This window comes from Danio aesculapii, chromosome 8 (assembly GCF_903798145.1).
Source record: "Danio aesculapii chromosome 8, fDanAes4.1, whole genome shotgun sequence".
Classification (NCBI taxonomy): domain Eukaryota; kingdom Metazoa; phylum Chordata; class Actinopteri; order Cypriniformes; family Danionidae; genus Danio; species Danio aesculapii.
This window is the reverse complement of record NC_079442.1, coordinates 32,718,609-32,741,998: the sequence shown is the minus strand read 5'-3', so window position 1 is coordinate 32,741,998 and position 23,390 is coordinate 32,718,609. Positions and strand designations below refer to the sequence as shown.

Sequence of the window (23,390 nt, the reverse complement as noted above, 5' to 3'; positions counted from 1 at the left end):
AGTTTAACATACCTGAAACAAACATTATATTTTAATAAGAACTAATAAAAGCAATTTAGACAGTAAATAAATAAATATAAATCTAAAAACTACAACAAATTAAAAAAATATATATATATAAATCTGTATATAAAAATAAACATTAAAACTGTTAATGGCAACTACAGGGGTATTAAGGTAATACTATAATCACATTCATATAAAAACACTGATGTTTTATTGTGTTGAAATTAATATTATGCAGTTAAAAGTGTATATTGACCATATTCTTCAATGCAGACGTGCGCTCGTGTTGTGATTTGTTTTAGAACTTCCGATTCAGTCGTCTATGGGAGAAATGGCTAGGAATAATTAACATCAGAAAACAGTAAAACTACTTTCTCTACAATCAAGTATGTTCATGACTAGAAAAGTAGAAAATAATACCATAAAAAGTAGATTAATATAATTGGAAAATATTAGTTTGCTATATAAGCAGCATAACGAGCTGTTTTTAACGTCTAAATCAATGGAAGTAAATGAGATCAGAAGTCTCGAGCCAAATAGATTCCAATGGCTGTGCCTGCGGATACATGAAGAATAAGGTCAATACAAATGTACAGAGAATAATGCATCATATCGGTTGCTGACATTGTATTAAGATTATATATATCATCCCCGTATGTTGGTGGAGATGAATCATAAATGAATCACCCTCATCTGCCGAATGCCATCTTCACTCTCAGTGGTTGTCGCTTCACATTTGCATAAATATTTCAGATAGTAGATTTTTTTTCTAATGCTGAAGCTCATCAAATTTAATTGAAAACGAATTTCTTCTGTTCATTTTGCTGCTGCAAATTGGCGTATGAATGTCCCTTCACTGATTTAATGTTCCTCGTTGTGCCTCGGCGCTCTTCAATTTATGACCTAATTTCACTCATCAAGACTTTTGTGTTTAGTTTTATGTCTGAAGTAAATTTTCCTCTGAATTTTCTTTCAGGTGCTGTTGTTTTTTTAAGCGGAGAAAGAGGAAAGCTCTTCAGAGGCACAAGTGAAGCGCTCGTGGAAAAGAACTTGAAACATTCTGGTCACTGTTAAGTTTAAAATGCAAGCAAATACACAAATCTCTCTCTCTTTCTGTCTTTCTCTATATCTCTCTCTCTCTCTCTTCCCATCACACTTTCTTTCATAGATGCTTCACCACTTATTGGAGTGCAAAGGAATGTTGTTGACTGTCCAACAGACTCTGGTTCCTTCCTTAAAAAAAAAAAGAAGAAATGAAGATGCATAGGATGTGTAAAAATGAAATCACACATAAACGCTCAAAAAGAATGAGATGATACGAGAGTGATTAATGATACAAGACCACAGTGGTGTGAACTAAAAAAGAGGCTGTTTGAAACAGCTGATGTGTTTCTAGATTCCATGCAGAGTGTTTATTGTTCATTGATCAGGGGACAAAATATCAGTGAGCTGATGATTTAAGTTTTCTTAGAAATAGTTCTTATTTGTGACAAAACGTGAGGGCAGGAGTTGCCTCCGCACTGGGAAAGAGTCACCAAATTACAATAACAGGACGCATTTCATCTCAACCAGACTCTGGACTCTTTTTTTTTTTTCCCCCAATTGTAATTATTATAATTTTTTTATGATTTACAGGAATCTTTCAGTTGTAAAGCAGTTGTAGTGTCCTGGAAATGCTTTATTTCTGTCCTTTATTTTTGTCTTGTTTTTTTTTTTTCCCATATAAATTCTTCCGTTTTTTTCTTCTGTCATTGTGGACTTTGTAGCACAGTTACTGGCCTCAGGTACTGTGGGGGACGGAGAAACAAATGGATATTATTCTCTTGTCATTGTTGTTAATGCACTTTTGGAAAACAAAGTAGAAGACAACAACTGTGGGCTTGAATTAAAATGATGAGATAAATGTCAGACTATATGAACTGACGTGGGAGCGCTCCCGCAACAGGGCTGATATCTGTTCAAGGACCGTTTAAAAAAAGAAGAAGAAATGTACTTCAGTTTTATTTCTCACATCAAAATTTATTTACCAGGAAATCATAGTTTGTGCCTTTCCAAGTAAAATGTTTAAGATTTAAGCAAGTCTCCTGCACTGACTTTTTATTTTTGCAATGATTTGTTTTTATGTATGCAAGTGGCATAATAACTGTGTGTTGTTTTATATAACTCCATTATTTTCACTTCTAATTTATCAAATGAATATTCTGAATCTGCCTAGTGGCTTATAAATGGACAATTCTAAGTTTCATTATTGGTTTAAAATATTTTGTATAGTTTGTTATTGTTGAAATTATGTAATCTCACTAGCCGGGTTTCCATCTTAATGTATAGCAAATCTTTTCAAAGGTTGCAAAAAACCAAACAAATGCGAAGTAGGACCTTCCATGAGGTTGTTAAGGCCATTTCACACCAAGCACAATAACATATATATAACAATAAAATATATATTTGTGTGCTGTCCACACTTTTCAAATGATAATGATCAGTAATGATCACTTGCCATTACCCCCTTGTGACCAATAAATGTCCTCACAGTGTTGTTGGCGCATCTGACCAGTGAATCCAACTCGTGTAGTTAATCTAATCAAACAGTGACTTTTTAGCAAAAAAAAAAATGTTCAGTTATTAAAGAAGGCAAAACAAAATTGTCGAAATGGCACGGGATACCTGAGGTACTTTTATATTTTTACTGTATTTGTACTATATTTGTATTATTTAATAAGCTAAAAAAAGTTGTTTCTCGTCATCTTTATTGTTATAGCTGTGGTTTAAACTTGTTTTACAATCAGAATGATCTTTAGAACAGCATCTTTATTGATATCTTTATAATTTATTATACATTGTGTGAACAGGCCTTTTAGAGCATCTGACTGTAGTATTGGTAACCTAGTAACCAACAGTAAATAAGCAGAGCATATTAGAGACAGCTAATTAGTCATGTGGGTGTAATGTTTGCTACATCAGATTTGCTACATCAGGTGTTTTTTTTTTTTGCTACAAATGTGCTTCCATCTCCCATTAATCACATTGACATTTTTTGCACAAGTCCAAAACCACCTCAAGCAAGCATTACGTTTTTGCGACTGAAGGGATTTTTATTCAAACATTGCCGTTTTCATCACTTATTTCTCATGCAATACTTCAAATTGTGCATTAACACAGAAGTTGTATCTGAAATGGCACCCATAGTCTTAAATAGCCTATAATTAAGCCGTAATGGACATTCTGAAGTGCACTCAATCAAACCCACCATGCACTGCAAAAATGAGTGTACAACTGCTGTACACTCAGCCACTAGAGAATATCCATAATGCATTGTAATAGTTTGCATGGCAAATGAAATTCCGCATCTGACCACAAGATGGCATTCACATCAAAATCCTAACTGTGCATTACAAAATAAAAAAATCTTATTATTATTTGTATACATGACCGACATCAAAATACTTCAGACTGCTAAGTGTTAAATAATTACCACAGGGTTTGACCAGTTGATATCTGACTGAGGGATTTATCGATCAGCAAAGCAATAAATGGAATCCCTTATGGTGCTTTAAATCATTGACTAGTTTTCATTCACTCCTTTAAGTGCACGGTATTAGTGGACTAATGTAGGGAATAGTGAATGATTGTATAGAGTCAACTTCGAAATCTGTTATGGTGATGGAAACCCAGCTACTGCATCTTCATTAGGTCAAAATTAGGTCATCTTCACCTGATCAAATTTAACACAAATATTTAATCTCCAATCATTCATTCATTCATTTTCTAGTCAGCTTAGTCCCTTTATTAATCTGGGGTCGCCACAGCGGAATGAACTGCCAACTTATCCAGTATTGGTTTTACGCAGCGGATGCCCTTCCAGCCGCGACCCATCTCTGGGAAACATCCACACACCCTCATTCACACACATACACTACGGACAATTTAGCCTGGCCAATTCACCTTTACTGCATGTCTTTGGACAGTTGGGGAAACCGGAGCACCCGGAGGAAACCCACTAGAATGTAGGGAGAACATGCAAACTCCACACAGAAACACCAACTGACCCAACCGAGGCTCGAACCAGCGACCTTCTTGCTGTGAGGCAACACCACTACCTACTGCGCCACTGCGTTGCCCTAATCTCCAATCACATGACCACAAATCATTACAATTAGGCATGTTGAAGTGGTCAAGATGATCTGCTGAAGTTCAACATGAGCAGCAGAATGGGGAACAAAGTTTATTTAAGTGACTTTCAGCATGGTTGATGGTGCCAGACAGGCTGGTCTGGGTTTTTCAGAAACGTCTGATCTACTAGTATCTTCACACTCATGAACATCTTTTGGGTTTTGCGGAGCATGGTCCAAAAATAAGACAATATCCATTGAGCAGCTGTTCTGTGGGTGAAAAAGCCATGTTGATGCTGGAGGTCAGAGAAGAATGAACAGATTGACTCAGACAGAAACTTAAAAAAAAAAAAAAAACGCTCGTTACAACCAATGTCTGAAAGAGCATCTCTGAGAGCACAAATTGTCAGCAGATGAACTTCAGCAGAAGAAGAGCACTCAATTTCTTTTTAATTATTATAAATTAGCAACTAAATTAAAAAGTTAGTGATGAGTTTTTGAATGTAATAGCATCTTTTGTGACACTCCTGTCAGATGAGGTCTGGAAACTGAGTCTGCAGTTCACAGAGCATCACTGAAATTAGTCAATGGAAGATTGGAAAAGGGTTTCCTGCTCTGATGAGATTGGATTTCTTCAACAACATTGATGTGGAAGCAACATGAAAGCATTGATCTGTGCTGTCTTATATAAGCTGTTCAGGATAAAAGTGTATTTTGTTTTTTCTAGAAACATTTTGGGCATCTTCATGCAAAATTAGCATTGTTTAAACTGCACAGCCTGCCTGATTGTTGATCACCAATGTCCACACATTGACCCTACTTCCAGCAGGATAGCACCCTGTGTCCCTAAGCTCAAATCATCTTAAACTGGTTTCTTGATAATGAGTTCTTTATATTCAAATACTCTCCAATCAGCAGACTTTAAAGGGATATAGTTCACCCAAAAATGAAAGTTGCCTCATTATTTATTCTTCCTCTTGTGGTTTTAAACCTTTACAAATATCTTTCTTCTGTTTAACACAAAAGCAGATCATTTGAAGAATGTTGGTTCTGGGACCCATCAACTTCAATAGTAGAAAATAAATACCAGTGAAATCAATGGGTATGTAACTAGCTAACTTCAAAAAGGAGAAGAAGAAAGAAACTTAAATATGTTTTGAACAAGTGAAGGGTGAATAAATGACAGAATTGTAATTGTTGGGTGAACCATCCTTTTAAATACAACATGATTTGACATTATTGTTTAATGATGAATGAGTTATGGACATGTCTGTTATATTAATGTCATATAGCTATAGCAGTCATCTAGGAGTGTATGAGGTTTATGAAGACGAACAGTTATGTGGTAATATCAGGTTTAGTCATCTACATGGTGTAACATCTGACATAAAATATTTAGAAATGTCTTTTGTAAAATATCCATTTTTCAATCAGATAATTAGATTTCTAGTACTTAACCTTAATTATTTTTCACTTTGTTAGTTTAAATCCATGAATTTCTTTTGTTCCAAACAAACGTTTTTAATCAAAAGTGATCATAGCTTTGACACTCTCATTATAAAGATTGAAAAGCTGTCCCTGGAGTGATGTTTAATATGTACCCTTTAGGTACAAATGTGTAGAGTGTGGGAAAAATATTTCCCTCCAAGACTGAAATGTAACAACGTATTCAAGATATGAGGCAATAAATGCAACCATTAATGTATTTCTTAAGGGATCTTTTAGGGATAATTTACTCTTTACCCTCAGGTGGTTCCAAACCTTCAGTAATTATTCTGAGGCAAAAGAAGATATTTTGAAGAATGTTGATAACCATCATTGACTTCTTATGAGTAGCAAGAGTTAGGCCACTAGAAGTTTATGGCTTTGGGTTTCAAAACATTATTTGTGTTCAACAGATTAACAATATAAGCAGGATTGGAGTAGGTGGAGGGTGAGTAAACTATTTTCATTTTGGGGTAAACGACAAATAATATAAGCAGTGTTCGGTTGATTGCACTTGAATTTGCATTTTTTATGTATTAGGTAAACTTTTTCTAAGCTTTGGTAGCTTTAGAGCTTTATAATAAATTGTCACACTGGTTTATCGGCACGTGATAATGTTTTGTTTTGACAGTTATGAGACGCTGGCATCTTTTCCTGCTTTATAAGAGGGCATGTGCTGTCTATGAAAATCATTGAATGGTAACATCCCCTTTTCTCGAGTTATAGCGTGGGTGTTCAGACGGAGAAATAAAACCGAAAACAGGTACTGCTGGATGCAGACTATCGCTTACAGGACCCGTTTCACTTTTACTTCAGGACTAAAGCATCATTCAGGGTTCAGTTCTTTCCACTGACTCTTTGCTGACTGCGTATAAAAGCTTTTATTTTACCTTTATTTTTTGTTTATAGTTGATTCAGGATGTCGGATCAGTCGGTGACATTACCCGTGTGTAGGAGACTGACGTACGCTGTGGGTCATTTCTTCAATGATCTCTGCGCGTCTATGTGGTTCACCTATTTGCTGGTGTTTTATCACTCGGTTCTCGGTTTTAAGGACACAAACGCAGGTGCTCTGCTGCTGGTCGGACAGATAGCTGATGGGATCTGCACTCCGCTTATCGGCTATGAATCTGATCGGACGCCAGGATGTGGAAAATATGGGAAAAGAAAGACTTGGCATTTAGTGGGTAAGCGCGTACCTATGAGGGAGCGCGCCGTAAATTCAAATGGTCTTATTTCCTCATTTTCATGATAAATCAGAACGTTGTATGGGTTTAACGAGTTGCTTTACCGTAATCCGTGTTCAATCTGAAACACTTTAACTCTCTGCATATTACCGAAGTAGGTGAATCCGTATAATGCTCTCTGGCAGGATTCCCTTTTAACCGGAAAAATAAACGGAAGCTCGTCAGCTGTCGCCAGGCAGCTGTAATGTGTACTTTTCACCAAAAGCGTAAAAATAGATGCCTTAAATTAAAAACAAAACTTAAAGTGCAAAAATGTCAATGAATTCGTGACGGTCAGACAATCAAGCTGTTTTATATGAAGTGTTTTAATTACTGTGGCTACTGGCACTGCCCTACTTTTCTGATAACGTTATAGGCTACCATTTATTTCATTAAAACCCTGATATGATTACCTTTTATGGCCTATCATGAACAGTATTTTAAATAGACTCAGTTATATTGGCTAAAATAAAAATAATTAAAAATAACAATTCTTCCTGGCTTGATAAATATTGATATATTTTAATAGCAGCTAACGTTAAGCTAATTTGTGAAAATAGTTTTACGGTTGTTCAGCATTCATTATATCATTAAAAATAATTTAGAACCACTTATAGGAATGACAAATACATTTCTTTTAATTCGCTACAATACAGATATATACCTTTGTTGAATTTTTACCAATTCTCATAGACTACTGATAATTACCTAAAGTTAGTCTAAGTTTTAAGGTGTAGGTTTGTAGCTTATTTAATGAGAAGCAAACACGCATGCAGACCTTCTACTTAAGAAAAAAATGTTTTATCTAATTTCAATATCAATATAGTTTTTAAAAGTATAGCTACCAAATAAGTAGTTTATATCTGTGCCTACTGTATTGACTATTATTGTATTAGCTACACTGTTAGACTTTGCCTCAATTTTACAGTAACTTACTGCAAAAACACCTTGTAAAATACAGCTTACATACTGTACAGTACACTACTGTATTGTGCACTGCATTATGGGTATTTTTAGTACTTTTACAGTAACTTACTGTGTATTGGGAATTTGTGGTATTCTACTGTAGGTAAAAGCAGTTCTGCTGCTGTAAAAATGTGAAAGACTTGAATGCTGAATAGCGGGGGGGTTGTTGGATGACTGAGGGATGTCGCGGACGAAGGACAAAAGTGAACAGCAGGGGGTTGTCGCGGATGAATATAAAGAGGATTGGGGAGTCGCGGAAGAAAGTAAAAGTGAACCGCGGACGAGGAGGGGTGGAGGGGGCTCGTTGAGGAGGGGGATTGGTAAAATGAGGTGCCGGATCAGATTTTAGAGGTGCTGGATCCAGCATGTTCTGGCACAAATTAAGCCCTGGGTAAAGGTATTTTTACCTTAAACAGAAATTGTGGTAAGGGAATACTACTGTAAAACACATTTATGGTAAACTACTGTAAAAAGAGGCTACTTTAAAATTATAGTAATTTGCTGGCAACCATGCTGCCAGTAAGTTACCACAAAAATACAATTAAAAAGTCTAGCAGTGTATGGATTATCTATTTAGTGTTATCAGTGTGCCCCTATTCTTATCTGTCAGAATTACTTTGCTATAACAGCTGAGATGAACAGTTGTGCATGACAAATGTTGTTAGACTAGAATTTGTCAAGAAACAGATTTTTCACTACCATATGGTCCAGGTGATCCAAAATGTGCACTTCCTTAGTATCATAATTTCACTACAATCACTGCTCACTTCGCTCTCCATTCCTACCAGGAACATTAAGTGTGTTTGCCTCATTCCCATTCATATTCAACTCCTGTATCGGATGTGATGAGAAAACCCCACAGATATCAGGACTCATTTACATCATCCCATTCATCATCATCTTCCAGTTTGGCTGGGCTGCGACTCAGATATCCCACCTGTCACTCATTCCTGAGCTGGTCACCTGTGAACACGCCAAAGTAGAACTGACTTCATACAGGTATGAAAGTGAAATAATGTATTGGAAATAAAATATGAAACTACAAGAAAACATTACTTTAATGTAGGTGTGTAATAAAAAATTCATTCTTGAATGCATGAAATTAGGGTTAGTGCTGCATGTTGAATGATCTTTCTTGATTGATTACACCCTAAATAGAAGTTTGTGTTTGCATTGTATTTATATCCAATATTAAAATGATTTCTGAAGGATCATATGACTGGATTAATGCCAAAAATGATACAGCTTTGATATCAAAGTAATAAATTAAAGTTTATATATTTTTTTAACCAATTTTATGTGAATTAAAATATATAGGTAAGTATTTTACTTCATATGTTTCTGTATTTGTGTAATATTTACATATTGAATAGACACAGCACTAACAAGACATGTAAATACAAACTTTTATTTCTGGTACAATGAATTGCTATTAATTGTTTGACACTACTTAGAAAGTTTAATTCATCATCATTTTCCTTTTTTAATTATCTGCATTATTTTTTGAAAGAGAAACAACCACAACCTGCATTTATTTTTTTGTTCTAACACTTATCTGTATCTCAGTCAGAAAGAACAGATCTCGTTCTTCTCTATTTAATTTTTAGACTCCATTTCGAGACTTTCAACTAAACTCTGGCTATTGTGTCTCATACAACTTTGTCATTGATGCATTTAAAGTATTGTTTGTTTCCTGAACAGGTATGCTTTCACAGTGGTGGCAAACATCACAGTGTATGCTGTGGCATGGCTCTTGTTTCATTTCCAGTCCCAACAGACAGAGGACCCATCCATATCCCAGAATCTGAGCTGGGCTGATGTTCCCACATTCAGAGTGAGTCCATGCAAATATGTACATAGCCAGTTTTAAAAAAAGACCTACTTTGAAGATTTGTGCTTACAATGTATATCAAGCTGAAGCTTTTAAAATTAGAATCAACATTTTTATAAGATTTTGCATATATTAATTGCAAGAAGGTCGTTGGTTCGAGCCTCGGGTGGGTCAGTTGGTGTTTCTGTGTGGAGTTTGCATGTTCTCCCTGCGTTCGTGTGGGTTTCCTCCGGGTGCTCCGGTTTCCCCCACAGTCCAAAGACATGCGGTACAGGTGAATTGGGTAGGCTAAATTGTCCATAGTGTATGAGTGTGAATGAGTGTGTGTGTGGATGTTTCCCAGAGATGGAAGGGCATCTGCTGCGTAAAACAAATGCTGGATAAGTTGGTGGTTCATTCCGCTGTGGTGACCCCAGATTAATAAAGGGACTAAGCCGACAAGAAAAAATGAATGAATGAATAAATATATTAATTGGTAATGTGAACAGCTTGTAACAAAAAATGACATTGCATGACTTCCTATGTCGTCCCCAAAAGCCTGCAGAATGATTTTCTCATGTTAACGCATTTTTGGGGACATTTTTCTGAGAAAATCATATGTAAATGTGCTTTTTGGGTGCTTTCACACCTGTAGATTGATTGTTTTGTTACAAAACGGGTATTAAAGTTGCTCAGCTGTCATACGTCACTATTTTAATTTAAAACTATGAGAAATAAGAAATTAAGTGAAAAGGTGTACTTTCATTTTGAACAGTGACACCCACAGACATCATCAACAAATATAAATCAGAGGTAAGACTTTCCCATGCATAGCCTCATTTCAATTGTTAAGGGTCTTAGAATATATATCCATTCTATATCAGAAGTTGCTTTGGTGTATTTTTTTAATAGTTCTGTTAAACAGCATGCTTTCGTATTTGACTCTTGACTATTTCATACTAATAGCCATATATAATACACTGTGATATAGCCTGGTTTATTAGTTCGTTGGATAGTATTGCTTTCTCACTACAACCAAACTGCTTCAGAGTTTGTTTCAACCAAGCCGAAACCACCTTATTCGGGCAATCTTAGACCGATTGTTGTAGCATGGATCTGAGCATGATTCCGGTGTTCAGAAATGCCCAAATGAACCAAGCTAGGGGGGCAAACGTGTCATGTTTCAAAACAAACATCTAGTTGTGAAAGCAGCCTAATAGTGATTATTCACCAAAAAATTGAAAATTTGTTATTAATTACTCACCTTCAGTTGGTTCCAAATCCCTGAGACCTTCATTCAACTTCAGAACACAAGTTAAGATATTTTAGATGAAATCTGAGAGCTCTCTAACCCTTCAAATACAGCAATATACTTCAGTGGGTTAACTGTAATCACACTAAGCTCTAAGAGCACATTTGTGTGCCAAAATAGCTGTAAAAAATGATTTTGTTCACCAATGTCTTCCCCATCAGATTATAGTGCATCAATAAATGTTGAACTATGATTAATAAATACTGTAAAAGTATTGCTCATTCTTAGTTCATGTTAGGCTCCTCACACTTCAAATATAAACTTTGTTCTGATCTTGGGGGAGGGAAAAATATCCTTATAAATCCTTAAAAATATCCCTATGGTTGCACAGAGAACAATTTTTTGTTAGGCTAAAAAAGCTAATAAGCGGCTTTTACAGCTTGACTTGCCATTTCTACTGATATATCAGCCATATTTAGATAGATAAACTTGTGTTGTAACTATAAATAACACCCCCCCCCCCCATTAAGTTAAACTTGAACATTTAGCACTGACATGCCAGCAAATCGAAGCCACAAAGATAATGAAGCACTTATTGACACACAAAAAATTGACCTTATTGAGGTTCAACTCAATGCTGTTCCCTCAGGTTTCAAGTCAAGTTGAGCTACATGTGTGAACATACAGAGGGAATGAAATGTCGTGTCTTGCAGGACAACGGTGCTACATAAAATTATCAGAAATACAAACACAACACTGGATATAAGAGCCATTTAAAAAAAACCTATGCATAAATAACATATACTAATAAGATACTTAACTACACACATAAGACAGGCTATACAAGTACTTTTACATGAGACTTCAGGATTAAACCAATTCTATAAGTAATGACAGGCTATCCCAGGAACATGGGATAATGGGAAACTTAGGTGGAGAAAGGATAGTTTGAGGAGAGAGCAACTTCATAATGACTCTATGGGTCAGCACTCAGGCTTAGACTACTGGAGGCTCTGGCATCGCTGCTACTCTGATAATGCTTTCTTTTTGCAAAGCTACACAACAGGAGTTCCCTACCAGCTGAATCATGGAAATCACCTATATGGTATATAACTTAAGGTTAACTATGTTTTTATATAATAACTGTTACAAACTATTAGTTACTAGTTAATTAAAATTATTAGTAACAATTAAAGTTATGGTAACTAATAACCTTAACTTTTCCGAATTTGATTGTAATGCAATAACATGCACCTTTTGTAAATTTGCTTTGGAACAACAATTGTTGTAAAAAGCGCTATACAAATAAACTTGAATTGAATCGAAGGAGCAGCGGTGCTCAATTTGGGATTTAGGGTGCTAGGAGGAAAAATGTCTGGCTCCATCTTATTCACTAATATTGTTCTGTCTCAGCTCAGATATGTTAAGCAATGCTGAACTTGACTCATTAGATCTCAGTGAATTTAACTCCTCTGTTTGTACTGACAATTGAGTGTGGTCTAGCTCTGTTTGCAGAGTGGTTATGTCAGTTTTCACACCTTTAAGCTGTGCTTCTTGGCTTTCAGTGATAGCCTGTACACTTTTTGTCTCTGAAGTCAGTCTACATATTTTAGTTCTTAGCTTCAAATTATCCCTACACACATCAGCCAGCTCATGTTTGAGCTCCTCATACTTCAAATATAAAACTTTGTTTTGATCGTGGGCCAGGGAAATATCCTGCTTTGGTTGTACAGATAGATTTTGTGTTAGGCTAAAAAAAGAAACTTAATAAGTGGGGGGTGGCATTTACAGTTTTTCCCAATTGTTTACACACAATTGCTTGTACTTCAAACTCAATGACTACAACATGTAACTGATGCACCAACCCCTTGAACCAATTCTGCCAAAACTACAAGCACAATTCCTGATTTATACTCAAATTGCAGGTTTAAAACACACTTTTTTTTCAAAACACTACACACAATTCTCTGCATTTGGCACAATTTTCATGCAGAATTTTTTTTTTGTTTTCACAAGGAACACACTGTCATTCACGATTGTAAAGTCAGTTGCTCTACTTTGCATACTAACTCATCACATAGGTAAATCAATGGTCACACATAAATGTAATTTAGAAATTCATGTTTTTTAGTTGTTTATCTAACTCCATATTCTCCATCCCTCAAACCTATTGAGGATTTTTTTTCTGCTTGGGGATGGAAAGTCTATGACTGAAATCCACACTGACGTATACCCCTTCTCCAAGCTATAGCAGTTGAAGCTTTTCATGGCTGGATTCGCCATGCAAGGTGACATTTCCCCCACTGCTTGACCAGACCAAAACAGAAAAGAGTATGCAGTATAGCTGTTTTTTTTTTACTGTAACTGTAGTCAGTAAATACTTCTGTTGATGGTATTTGTAGACCACGTTATGTGCAACTTTGTGTTGGTTGGGATGAACACTGTGTACACTGTTTTTGTGGGAAAAATACAGTAAAATATATTTGGTATTTGTGTGTTTTGTATAAAAACAATATTCTGAAATGCACTTCTGTAGGCCTGTGTACTGTCTGTAGTAAGTGTAACACTGAACAAAAAAGGCTTACAGTGAGTCATTATGATGAATGGAGAAGAAGTAGTCATTACATTTAGCACATCAGTGTTCAACTGTTCTTATAAATGTCTATTGATTTGATGGCTTGTGTGTGTCATTTGAAAAAAAAAAATACCATTTTGAGAAGAAATCACACTGTTTTGATAGTAAAGTTTCATTTTGCAGAAGAATTGAAGGGTTTTGCCTAATGTGTGTATGTTTTGGGATTTGTGTGTAGAGTTCTGACAATATGAGACATGCTTTTAGAAAATGTGTGTAAACAATTGGAAAAACTGTACAGCATCACTCACTGTCTCCGCTGTTATAGTCAGCCAAATTTATTTAATAGGTATATTTGTGTTGTATATCTTAAATAAATAAATAATAAATAATCCTTTACACTAGATTACTTAATGGCAATCACAAACCGTAATCACTTCACAAACATCCTATTCATAAATACACTATAACTATAGTGATTAAGCAGGGACAACAAATCAGGCTTAGAGGGAGACACTTTTGCTTTTTATCTTGTTACTTTAAAAATTTGGTGACTGATTTAGTCTTCTGCTAAAGTTACCTCAATTGCAACTTTCCTAGTGCATTAACATTGTGTCGATAAAACATAATTCTCAATCCAAGTCAGCCTCACGTGGGGCGCCATATAATATAGTGATAAATTCTTTAATTTGTCCCAAACATTAAAATTAATATTAGTATTAGTATTAATAGTGAGATTTTGGTCACTCCTTGCTCAAGGTGAGTGTGAGTATCAGATAATTAACTCCTTTTAAACAGGGTACCATACACTGAATTGCACTGTGCAATAATTAACAATCAAAGATTGTTAAATGAATTCTACAAATTTTGAAAGAGTTTACTATCTGGCCAAATCTGAAGGATTGGTGGGGTTGTCTGTCTTGTAGAGTTTATAAGTGTATCATCAACGCAAGTAAGACACAACTGTAATAAATGAGTATTTATTAACAAAAGTATAAACAAGTGTAACTGAAGTTACTATATCTACAATAACTGAAGTACATAGGCATGAATCATGAAGGTGATTAAGTTGAGGATTGTTATGAATTAAAGACAAACCAGAGTCTAATAAGGTACAATAACAAACAACTGAGGACGTTTTTGTTATAAATGAATATCAGTTACAAACATACTGAAGTACACTATATGCCAAGGTCTCTGAAAGAGGTTTTGAAAGTGATATATTTCTGCTTCTGCTGTTGATGATACAGTGGTAGAGAGAAGCTGGATCTTCCTGCAGGATCTCCTGCATATTAAATTTATATATGTTGATTAAAAAGGCAAATATTGATTAGTTCAAAAGACAGTTCCGCAAGTTGTGACCTTTTTCCACCTTTGTTTTTCAGAAGAACAAAGGACAGATATTGATTCATTGATTAAAGGAACTGCTGTCTCTCTCAATGCACCTGTTAACCAATCAGCTTAAACAAAAGGGGCAGAGTTAAAGTAACACTTTAGCTGGCTGCAGCATTTGTTCATATTAAAAATGTATTACCACAATTGAATTTCAACAAGTTTCTGATTGAGTTTTTGAAGAATGCTGGTAACATAAGAGTTTCAGGACAAAAAATCAATTCAATAGAAACCAAAAGGTTGTTTGCCAACATTCTTCACCATATGATAATTTAAATGTCCTCATAAAATATCTGTTTTGTCTTTGTTTGTCACAGTATCTGGCACTTACAGTATGGGGCATTGGTACAGTTACCTCTGTCATTTTTCACCTGGGCACTAAAGAAGCAGTCCAGCCACAGGAGGGTGAAGAGACTGGAAAATCTGAGGTTTCCAATTTCTCTTCCCAAACCTCTGGAGCCCTGCTCCGATGGAAACACTGGCTTGTCGAACCTGCCTTCTATCAGGTGATCTTAAGCAGACCTCTTAATTTTGACACAAGCAATATATAAAGACCCTTTTGTGCCTTATTATGCACACTGCAATCATGTTGATCGCCTTATAATTGTTTGAAAGACCATTTATCCAATTTCCTTTGGCTTTAGTCCCTTTATTCATCAGGGGACATCACAGCATAGTGAACTGCTGTCTTATCCAGCATATGTTTTACACATCAGATGCCCTTCCAGCATCATCCCAGTACTGGGAACCTTCATACACACTCATTCACACACACTCAAGCACTACAGCCAATTTAGCTTATTTAATTTACCTAGAGCGCATGTCTTTGGACTGTGGAGGAAACCAGAGCACCCGGTGGAGACCCAAACGAACACAGAGAGAACATGTAAACTCCACACAGAAAGGCCAACTGACCAGTGACCTTCTTGCTGTGAGGCGACAGTGCTAACCACTGAGCCACTGTGTCACCCACCATTTGAATGATAATAAAAATAACACATTTCACTGTTCAATCACATTAAAGGAGTCATTTTGTTTTCTTTCTACAGGTTGCCTTACTATATATGTGCACCAGACTGATCGTAAACTTGTCCCAAACATACATCCCAATGTATCTGACAAACTCCTTATCACTGCCAAAGGTGAGGAACATGACACTTCCCAATAGAAGCTCATTATTCCAATTCTAGTAACCTTGAGTATTATACTTTAATATAAAAGAAATATTCCTTTAGTATTTAGCCTAAAACTACTTGGAATAAATGTTTTCAGTCATTTAAAGAAGGCTAAAAGAGCTTTCTCTGTGAGAGTCCTCAGTCCTCAGAGAGTCCTCAGTTATGGAGCACTTTGAGATTAGAAGGGCTCCATCACTATCAATTTTTAAATCACTCCTAAAACGTATCTATTTAGCTTGGCTTTTAAATTTTATTTTAATAGTCCTTTCTATTGCTTCATTGTAAAATTTATTCAGTCATTTCTATGTTTTTATATTCTGTCTTTTTATTTTACATTGACTTATGTACAGCACTTTGGTCAGTCTTGTGTCTGTTTTTAAATGTTCTTTATAAATAAAGGAACTTGAACATGAACTAAATGAAATGAATGAAAAGTCATGTTAAAATTGAAATTTTAAAGAAATGTTTAGAAACATTAAAATAACTTATATTTTTTTATTGAATAATTAAAACAAACAACTATAATGAAAAGGCTAAATTATGAAAAAAAAAGATTTTAAAAAATCTAATGATTGAACATACTTTAATAAATACCTTATTAATTAATATATAAAAATAACATTGAAGAACACGTTTCGATTTTATTAATTTTTTTAGTCCACAATGAAAGTCAGCGGTGTCCAACACAACTTTGGAGTATTGAGGTGAAGTTGGTTTTATATTCACACATTCACACATTCAGTCTTCAGTTGTTGTTCAATAAAGTAGTAAATCAGAATTTAAATTGTTCTACTTTAAATATTCATTCTGAAATTGCATGCAAGTATGACTTCAAAAAAACATGAGCAGTATGTAATTGACTGGGAACAATGCTGTACTTTGATAGTCAATGGCCGCTAATATGATTTCCCTATTTAGAATTTGCAAACAATACTAAAATTATATTAGGTGGATGAAAGTCTGAATGTGTGAATATACAACTTTACCCCACTCTTATACAGTAACTTTAACTTTAATTAGTATATCTTATATTGTAACTTTTAATTTCTTATGCAAACAAATCAATAATAATAATAATTTAAAGAGAGTATTTGTACTGATTTACATTAACCCACATATGTGCTATAAGGCTGGTTTGGGTACTTATAAGTATCTTTTTTGCAGAACTACATTGCAACTATTCCCCTGGTCATGTACGTCAGCGGCTTTGTATCTTCTCTGGTTATGAAGCCTGTTAGCAAATGGATCGGCACCTCTGTGAGTTCCCACATTTTCTCTGTCTGGTTCAGCACACTATAAATCAAATGATATGCCTCATATGCCATTTCCCCCTTTTAGATGACCTATTTTGCAGGTCTTGTGCCCATAATGGCATTTTCCTTTTGGGTTTTGGTGGATCTGAACATGGGATCACGGGTTTACGGAGCAGCTGTGCTGCTGGGAGCGGGATCTGCTGTCATTCTGGTCATGTCTCTGTCCATGACTGCCAATTTAATCGGAGATCAGACAGTATGTGATGACATCTAATACATTTAAATGTATATAAATAATCAACAAATTTGTTTTTGAAAGGGGTTTGCAAAAACATGTATGACTTTGACAGTAATGCAGCAGGTTTGAAAATAGGTTGACTGTGATGATGTTGGATATTTATGGAGGACAATATAATGGCTGATGGTTGCACACATACATGTTGCTATATCATCGTGCTATTCTTTAAGAATAAACATGATGTCGGATGTCTGCACTCAAAAATACTTATTTAAAATGAGCTATTTTTTGTGACAACTTAATTGTTTTATGTTCAATCTACCTAAATTTGTAAAAATGAATATAATAACTTAATTCCTTCATGTTGTCCCAACTCAAATCATGTATGTGGAACCCAGCATTTTTTATCTTAGCATATTATTGAAAGAATTGTCTCAAATAGAGCAATTTCATTGGCTGTTTTGCTTGCTGATGGATTGTCAGACTCAGACCCCTGTCCTCAGTTTTTAGAGAATTTAAATATTGTTTTTTTACTCTAGTATACACTGTTATATACATTGTATACGCTGTAGTATACAATGTAGTAAACACATTGATTCACAAGTAGACTGCAGTGTTCATGGAAGGCAAGATAACATATTTGCACATGTTAGTTCCAGCGTAGGCCTATATTTTCAATATCCTTAATTAATAAACATGATGCCTGGTGCCTGCATTTATATATCCCATCATGCCATTGTGAAAACACTGCTCACATACAGCAGTTTCAATAGCTATGTTTCTATCCACCTATTTTAATGCGCATTTTGGAATATCACAAAAAAAACTTAATGGAAATGCCAAGACGTGCATAAATTTTGAAAATGAGCATAAAAAACATATGCACACAATTGTGTAGGATAAACTTTTTATAAACTATGATAAAACACATTTACCAAATAAATTCCAGCATGTTTTAACATGTATGTAAATTTGTTTTAACAGATCATGTGATAGATCAGATCATGCCCCTCGTTTTGTCTTCATTTTCTGAGGCAAAACTATTTATTATATGAAAAAGGCCTACAGTGGGTTCTCTTACCACAGCTAACGCCTTTTTTACATTTTGTAAATAAAGCAATACAAATAATCAGAGGGAGAAAAACAATGTAAAACATAAAGAGTGAAAAGTAGTGGAGCAATACCAAATAATATGAACAGATAAACAAGTATACACATACAAACTTATAAGTACATGTATACAGTACACTGACCTCTACGGAATCTAGTAAAAAAAAAAGTAATAAAAAATACTATATATATAATACAGTATAGTGTGGCGACCCCTGATAAATCATGGACTAAGCCAAAGGATAGTGAGTGATTATAGTATTATAGTAATAATAATATTAATAAAAATGATAATAATAAAAAAAGGAAAAAATAGAGTTCATCTGGATGATGATTTTCTTCTCTGACTCATTGGATGGAAATGCTGCTTTATTCACAAATGTTTAATGCAATATTCTAGTTTAATTAGCATCTTTATATGGAAATAGTTTTTTGCCGGTTTTGCTTGGTTTTGTGACACAGTTCATGTGACAAAGTGCATGCACACTTGGCATTTTTGCCTTTATTTGACAGAACAGTAGGTTGATAGGAAGTGAAGTGGAAGAGAGAGGGGGATTGGATCAGGAAAGGTCCACGAGCCCACTGCCGCACCATATGTCGGCACATTAACCGCTGGGCTATCATGCAGACTACATCAAATGATTTAAGATATTTGTTCACAACACTTTTGTTGTTGCAAATAAATAATGGTAAAATGTTCAAATATTATCGGTTATAAACTGTTTAAATGTCAGTTTTCCAGGCTGTGAGTTGGCTGTATCTAAACAAAACGCTGCCACAATGAAGCCACTTTCAGAACAGCTTGTTCAATCGATGAATCTAATGAAAATCTTTCTTTTCACAGCAAAGTGGCGCATTTGTGTACGGTGCAATGAGCTTCACTGATAAGGTGGCCAACGGATTGGGAGTCATGATAATCCAGGCTTTACATCCTTGTCAGTGAGTGCAATCCAACATCTCCAATGAAAGACTCTTTACAAACTGCAAGACAAGCTTGTGACTGGAGTGGCTAGGAATGTACAATCTTTAAATGCTCTGCTTGTTTGCCAATTCCATCTTGAATGCATTTAAACCGATAATCCACTTTTTGTCTCATTTTTGGACAAATGTTCACTCATTGTTGTAATGTTTGTGTGTGTGTTGTGGTTGGCCTGTGTGTACAGAGTATGTAGAAACTATTTTAATTACAGTTGAAGTCAAAATTATTAGCTCTCCTGTGAATTATTTTTTCTTCTTCGAATATTTCCCAGATGATGTTTAACAGAGCAAGGAATTTTTCACAGTATTTCCTATAATATTTTTTCTTCTGGAGAAAGTCTTATTTGTTTTATTTTGGCTAGAATAAAAGCAGTTTTTAATTTTTAAAAAACCATTTTAAGGTCAATATTTTAAGCCTCTTTAAGTAATATTTTTTGACTGTCTACAGAACAAACCATCGATATACAATAACTTGCCTAATTACTCTAACTTGCTTAGTTAACCTAATTAACCCAGTTAAGCCTTCACTTTAAGCTGTATAGAAGTGTCTTGAAAAATATCTAGTAAAATATTATTTACTGCCATCATGGCAAAGACAAAAGAAATTACAAATGAGTTATTAAAACTATTATGTTTATAAATGTGTTAAAAAAAATCACCCTGTTAAACAGAAGTTAGGGAAAAAAATATACCAGGGGGCTAATAATTCAGGAGGGCTAATAATTCTGACTTCAGCTGTAGATTTCTACTGTTCTTATGTGATTTTTCTCTTTGTGGACAGAACACTGGACTCTGACTGTAAATGGTTTTACCACAATGTGATGGTGATCGTCACTGCTGGCGTGTCTGCTGTTGCAGCTCTCTGTCTGTCTACAATTCTCATCTGGCCCATTACAATTCGCCGACGTGAGTCTCAACTTGAAATACTGATGAATATTCAATGGCTTGTTAACAGAATTTCCAGATGCTGGTCTTTGTATTGCATTAAAAGAGGAACTGAGAGAAACCCAAATATGTACTCGAGTGAAAGAATTCAAATTCTGTTGGCTGGAGTTTCAAACCAGGTTTATTTGGTGTTAGTGCTCATCAAAGTACCCCAGTATTATGTTACTGAAAGTGTGGCACTGGTTGAGTTAACCGACAGACTTTAGTTCAGGGATTTCATAGACTCTAAAAAAATGCTGGGTTCCACACAATTCCTTTATGCTGTCACAAATCACACAAATCGATTTAGTTAACATAATAATTTTTTACAAATTTAGCATAAAACTATTAGGTTGTCTCAAAAACTACTTACAAATCGTATTATTTCAACTCATTTTAAATAGGCAGTTTAAACAAGCACCAAAACTTTTTTTTGTGTGTGTGTGTTTATATGTGATAACATATAAGCAAAAAATCATAAAGACCAAGGGTTTTATTAAATTAACTTTTGCAGCACATTCAAAATTGCTACACTGTTTCCACATTCTGAGCTAATTTGGACCTGAAGCATCATTCGTTTTTGAAATGAAGGGAAGTAAATTAAGTTCTTTTTAATTGATAATTCATGATTTAGAACAGTCCAAATATGAAGCATGGAAGATTACATCAAAAACATCAAAACAACATAAATACTTCAATTTTCTGATGAAAAAAAGTGATACATTTTTCATGTTGTAACGGTTTGTCGGCAGCCGTACATGTTCATGTTGTTAAACAACAAACTTCTGTCCCAAACATTTTTGAGATACAGAGGTAAAGCTAAATATATGTTTTTTTTGCAAATAATAGATGTTAGTCTAAATATAAAATGTAATTATAAATAACACAATAAAAAATATATTTTTCACAATGATTAAATAGATAAATTAATAATACAAAGATGTGTATTTTGAGGGCCTTAAAGCATTTACAAAGTTTCATACACTTACTTAAACTTATTTCACCAATAAATATCCAGTAAATATAAAGCAGATGTTTGTTGACATGCTAATACAGCTCAATTTTGTAGTAACTTTTTGCAGACTAGCATTTTGCAGTAACAATGTAAGGTTAATGTTATTTACAGTACTCAGCATATATGAGTACACCCCATTTTGAAAATGAATATTTTCCCATTTCTCAGTAAATATGGGTAATATATATTGGTGCATTTGAACAAAACAGATTTATTAAACAGATATATTTATTAAAATAATATTTTAGTCACAGAACATCTTTAGAAATGGAAAGATAATACAATTAAATTCATGTAAAATATTGCAAAAAAATAAAATAAAATTACAATTTACAACATTTCAACAAAATTGTATCTCTGTTTTGTTTCTCTTGATTTTTGCTAATTTTGACAATTTTATTTAATATTTTCCCCTAACATATCAATTTGGGCTACTCCTTTTTGAAACATTATTGTAAGTTATTTTGGTAGATTAGCTCCAGATTTGGCTTCAGTACCGACTAATCTAATGTATATGCACAAATATAATATTGTAAAGCATCCTATAGAAAATATTAATTTAAATGAGAAATTTGTGGGGGGTGTACTCATATATGCTGAACACTGTATATCTAGCTTTATTTAATGTGCAAATATACGTCATCCCATTGTTTCCTTGTGCACTTTCACTTTACTAATACCTGTCTCCCATCTCAGGTCTAGCAGTTATCAGAGGCCTGATGGCTACAAATGAAGATGAGACGAGCTACTATGGCATCAATGGATCACTTAATTGACAGATTCAGCGTTAAACAAACTTCAACATTCAGAAATGTACGAAAGACCTGGCCACACTGCAGAGGAAGCTCTATGTTTCCTTTTGTAACTCAACAGAAACAAGGAAGAGCTGAAAATATGCAGCATGTGGTCACGAGTTCTCGCATCAGCACTTTAGAGATACGAGTTTCTGCATTGTTATCGCATTCTCAAGAGTGTGTCATCTTGTAAGTATGAGTTCGGGTCTGTCACATGGAGGGAGACAATCTGAAAAAACAATAACAGACACACGACACACTTTGAGATGAGGAAGTTACTCTGCTTCCCAAACATTTCCAAGGATTCCACTTGCAATGAGAAACATACATACTTTTGAATAATGTAAAGAAAAGGTGCCTTTTGGATAGGTTTCAGATACTGATTTATTTTTCTTTTTGTCTGTTATGGAAAGTGACTGAAATTTTACAAGGCCAATCTGACGCAATTCTTTTAAACTGTCCCAACATTAGTTGCACACTATAATGTGTATTTATCATGTGTACAGTTGCTGCACGTATGTTTGCAGTGAAGCTTGTTTGAGCAGTCTTGACTGAAATGTTTAAAAACAGTTTATTTGCGATTTGAAACACATTTATCTTACAAATGAAAGTTATTCCTGCATAAAAGTGTGCATTAATGTTTGATAAACTACAACCTTTATTTATTAACACATTAGGACATCTATTTTTAAGCAGTTTTCTCCTCTGCCGAGAAAAAACAAGCTTATCAGCTGCGTTCATTTCCAGTTCATACTAATTACATTTTTATCCACTAGAGGGAGACTTCTTAAAGGGATAGTTCACTTCAAAATCAAAAAGTAAAATAATTGATTCACCCATTAGTGGACAGGTGTCAAACTCAGTTCCTGTGCACAGTGCCACCCTAATTAAACACTCCTGATCAAAGTCATGTAGGCTTGTTTGAAACCTACAGATAAGTGTTAAAGCAGGGTTGGAACTAAACTGAATTTGACATCCCTGCACTGTAGTGGTTCCAATGCTTCGAGTTTCTTTTCTCCGTTTAACGCAAACCTAGACATTTTAAAGAATGTTATAAACCAGTAACTACTGACCAAATATAATGG

The 23,390-nt window shown here is 34.7% G+C and overlaps 2 protein-coding genes across 3 annotated transcripts in view; both read left to right on the top strand.

Annotated features, from left to right (window-relative positions):
- The window catches only part of csnk1g2b (casein kinase 1, gamma 2b), a 58,596-nt gene extending 56,515 nt beyond the window's left edge, over nucleotides 1–2,081 (top strand). For both annotated transcript variants that reach the window (XM_056463759.1, XM_056463760.1), the window contains exon 11: nucleotides 983–2,081. In XM_056463759.1, the coding sequence (XP_056319734.1) occupies nucleotides 983–1,037 (55 nt within the window). In that variant the 3' untranslated portion in view covers nucleotides 1,038–2,081. The remainder of the gene's footprint in view (nucleotides 1–982) is intronic.
- Nucleotides 2,082–6,409: 4,328 nt separating this feature from the next.
- Nucleotides 6,410–22,979, top strand: mfsd12b (major facilitator superfamily domain containing 12b). Its single transcript, XM_056464396.1, has 10 exons — nucleotides 6,410–6,787; nucleotides 8,581–8,791; nucleotides 9,494–9,626; nucleotides 15,136–15,324; nucleotides 15,868–15,960; nucleotides 17,158–17,250; nucleotides 17,332–17,502; nucleotides 19,439–19,533; nucleotides 20,354–20,478; nucleotides 22,208–22,979. Exons 1-10 carry the CDS (start codon nucleotides 6,520–6,522, stop codon nucleotides 22,285–22,287), a joined length of 1,458 nt encoding a protein of 485 aa, XP_056320371.1. The 5' UTR covers nucleotides 6,410–6,519; the 3' UTR covers nucleotides 22,288–22,979.
- Nucleotides 22,980–23,390: the final 411 nt, after the last annotated feature.

What these genes read in the sequence shown, in the direction of transcription:
- mfsd12b (XM_056464396.1), top strand. Translation starts at nt 6,520, where the DNA reads ATGTCGGATCAGTCGGTGACATTACCCGTGTGTAGGAGACTGACGTAC. An exon ending in CTGATGTTCCCACATTCAGA is followed by an intron (nt 9,627 to 15,135) that starts GTGAGTCCATGC and finishes TGTTTGTCACAG; the next exon opens with TATCTGGCACTTACAGTATG. An exon ending in ATTTAATCGGAGATCAGACA is followed by an intron (nt 17,503 to 19,438) that starts GTATGTGATGAC and finishes TTCTTTTCACAG; the next exon opens with CAAAGTGGCGCATTTGTGTA.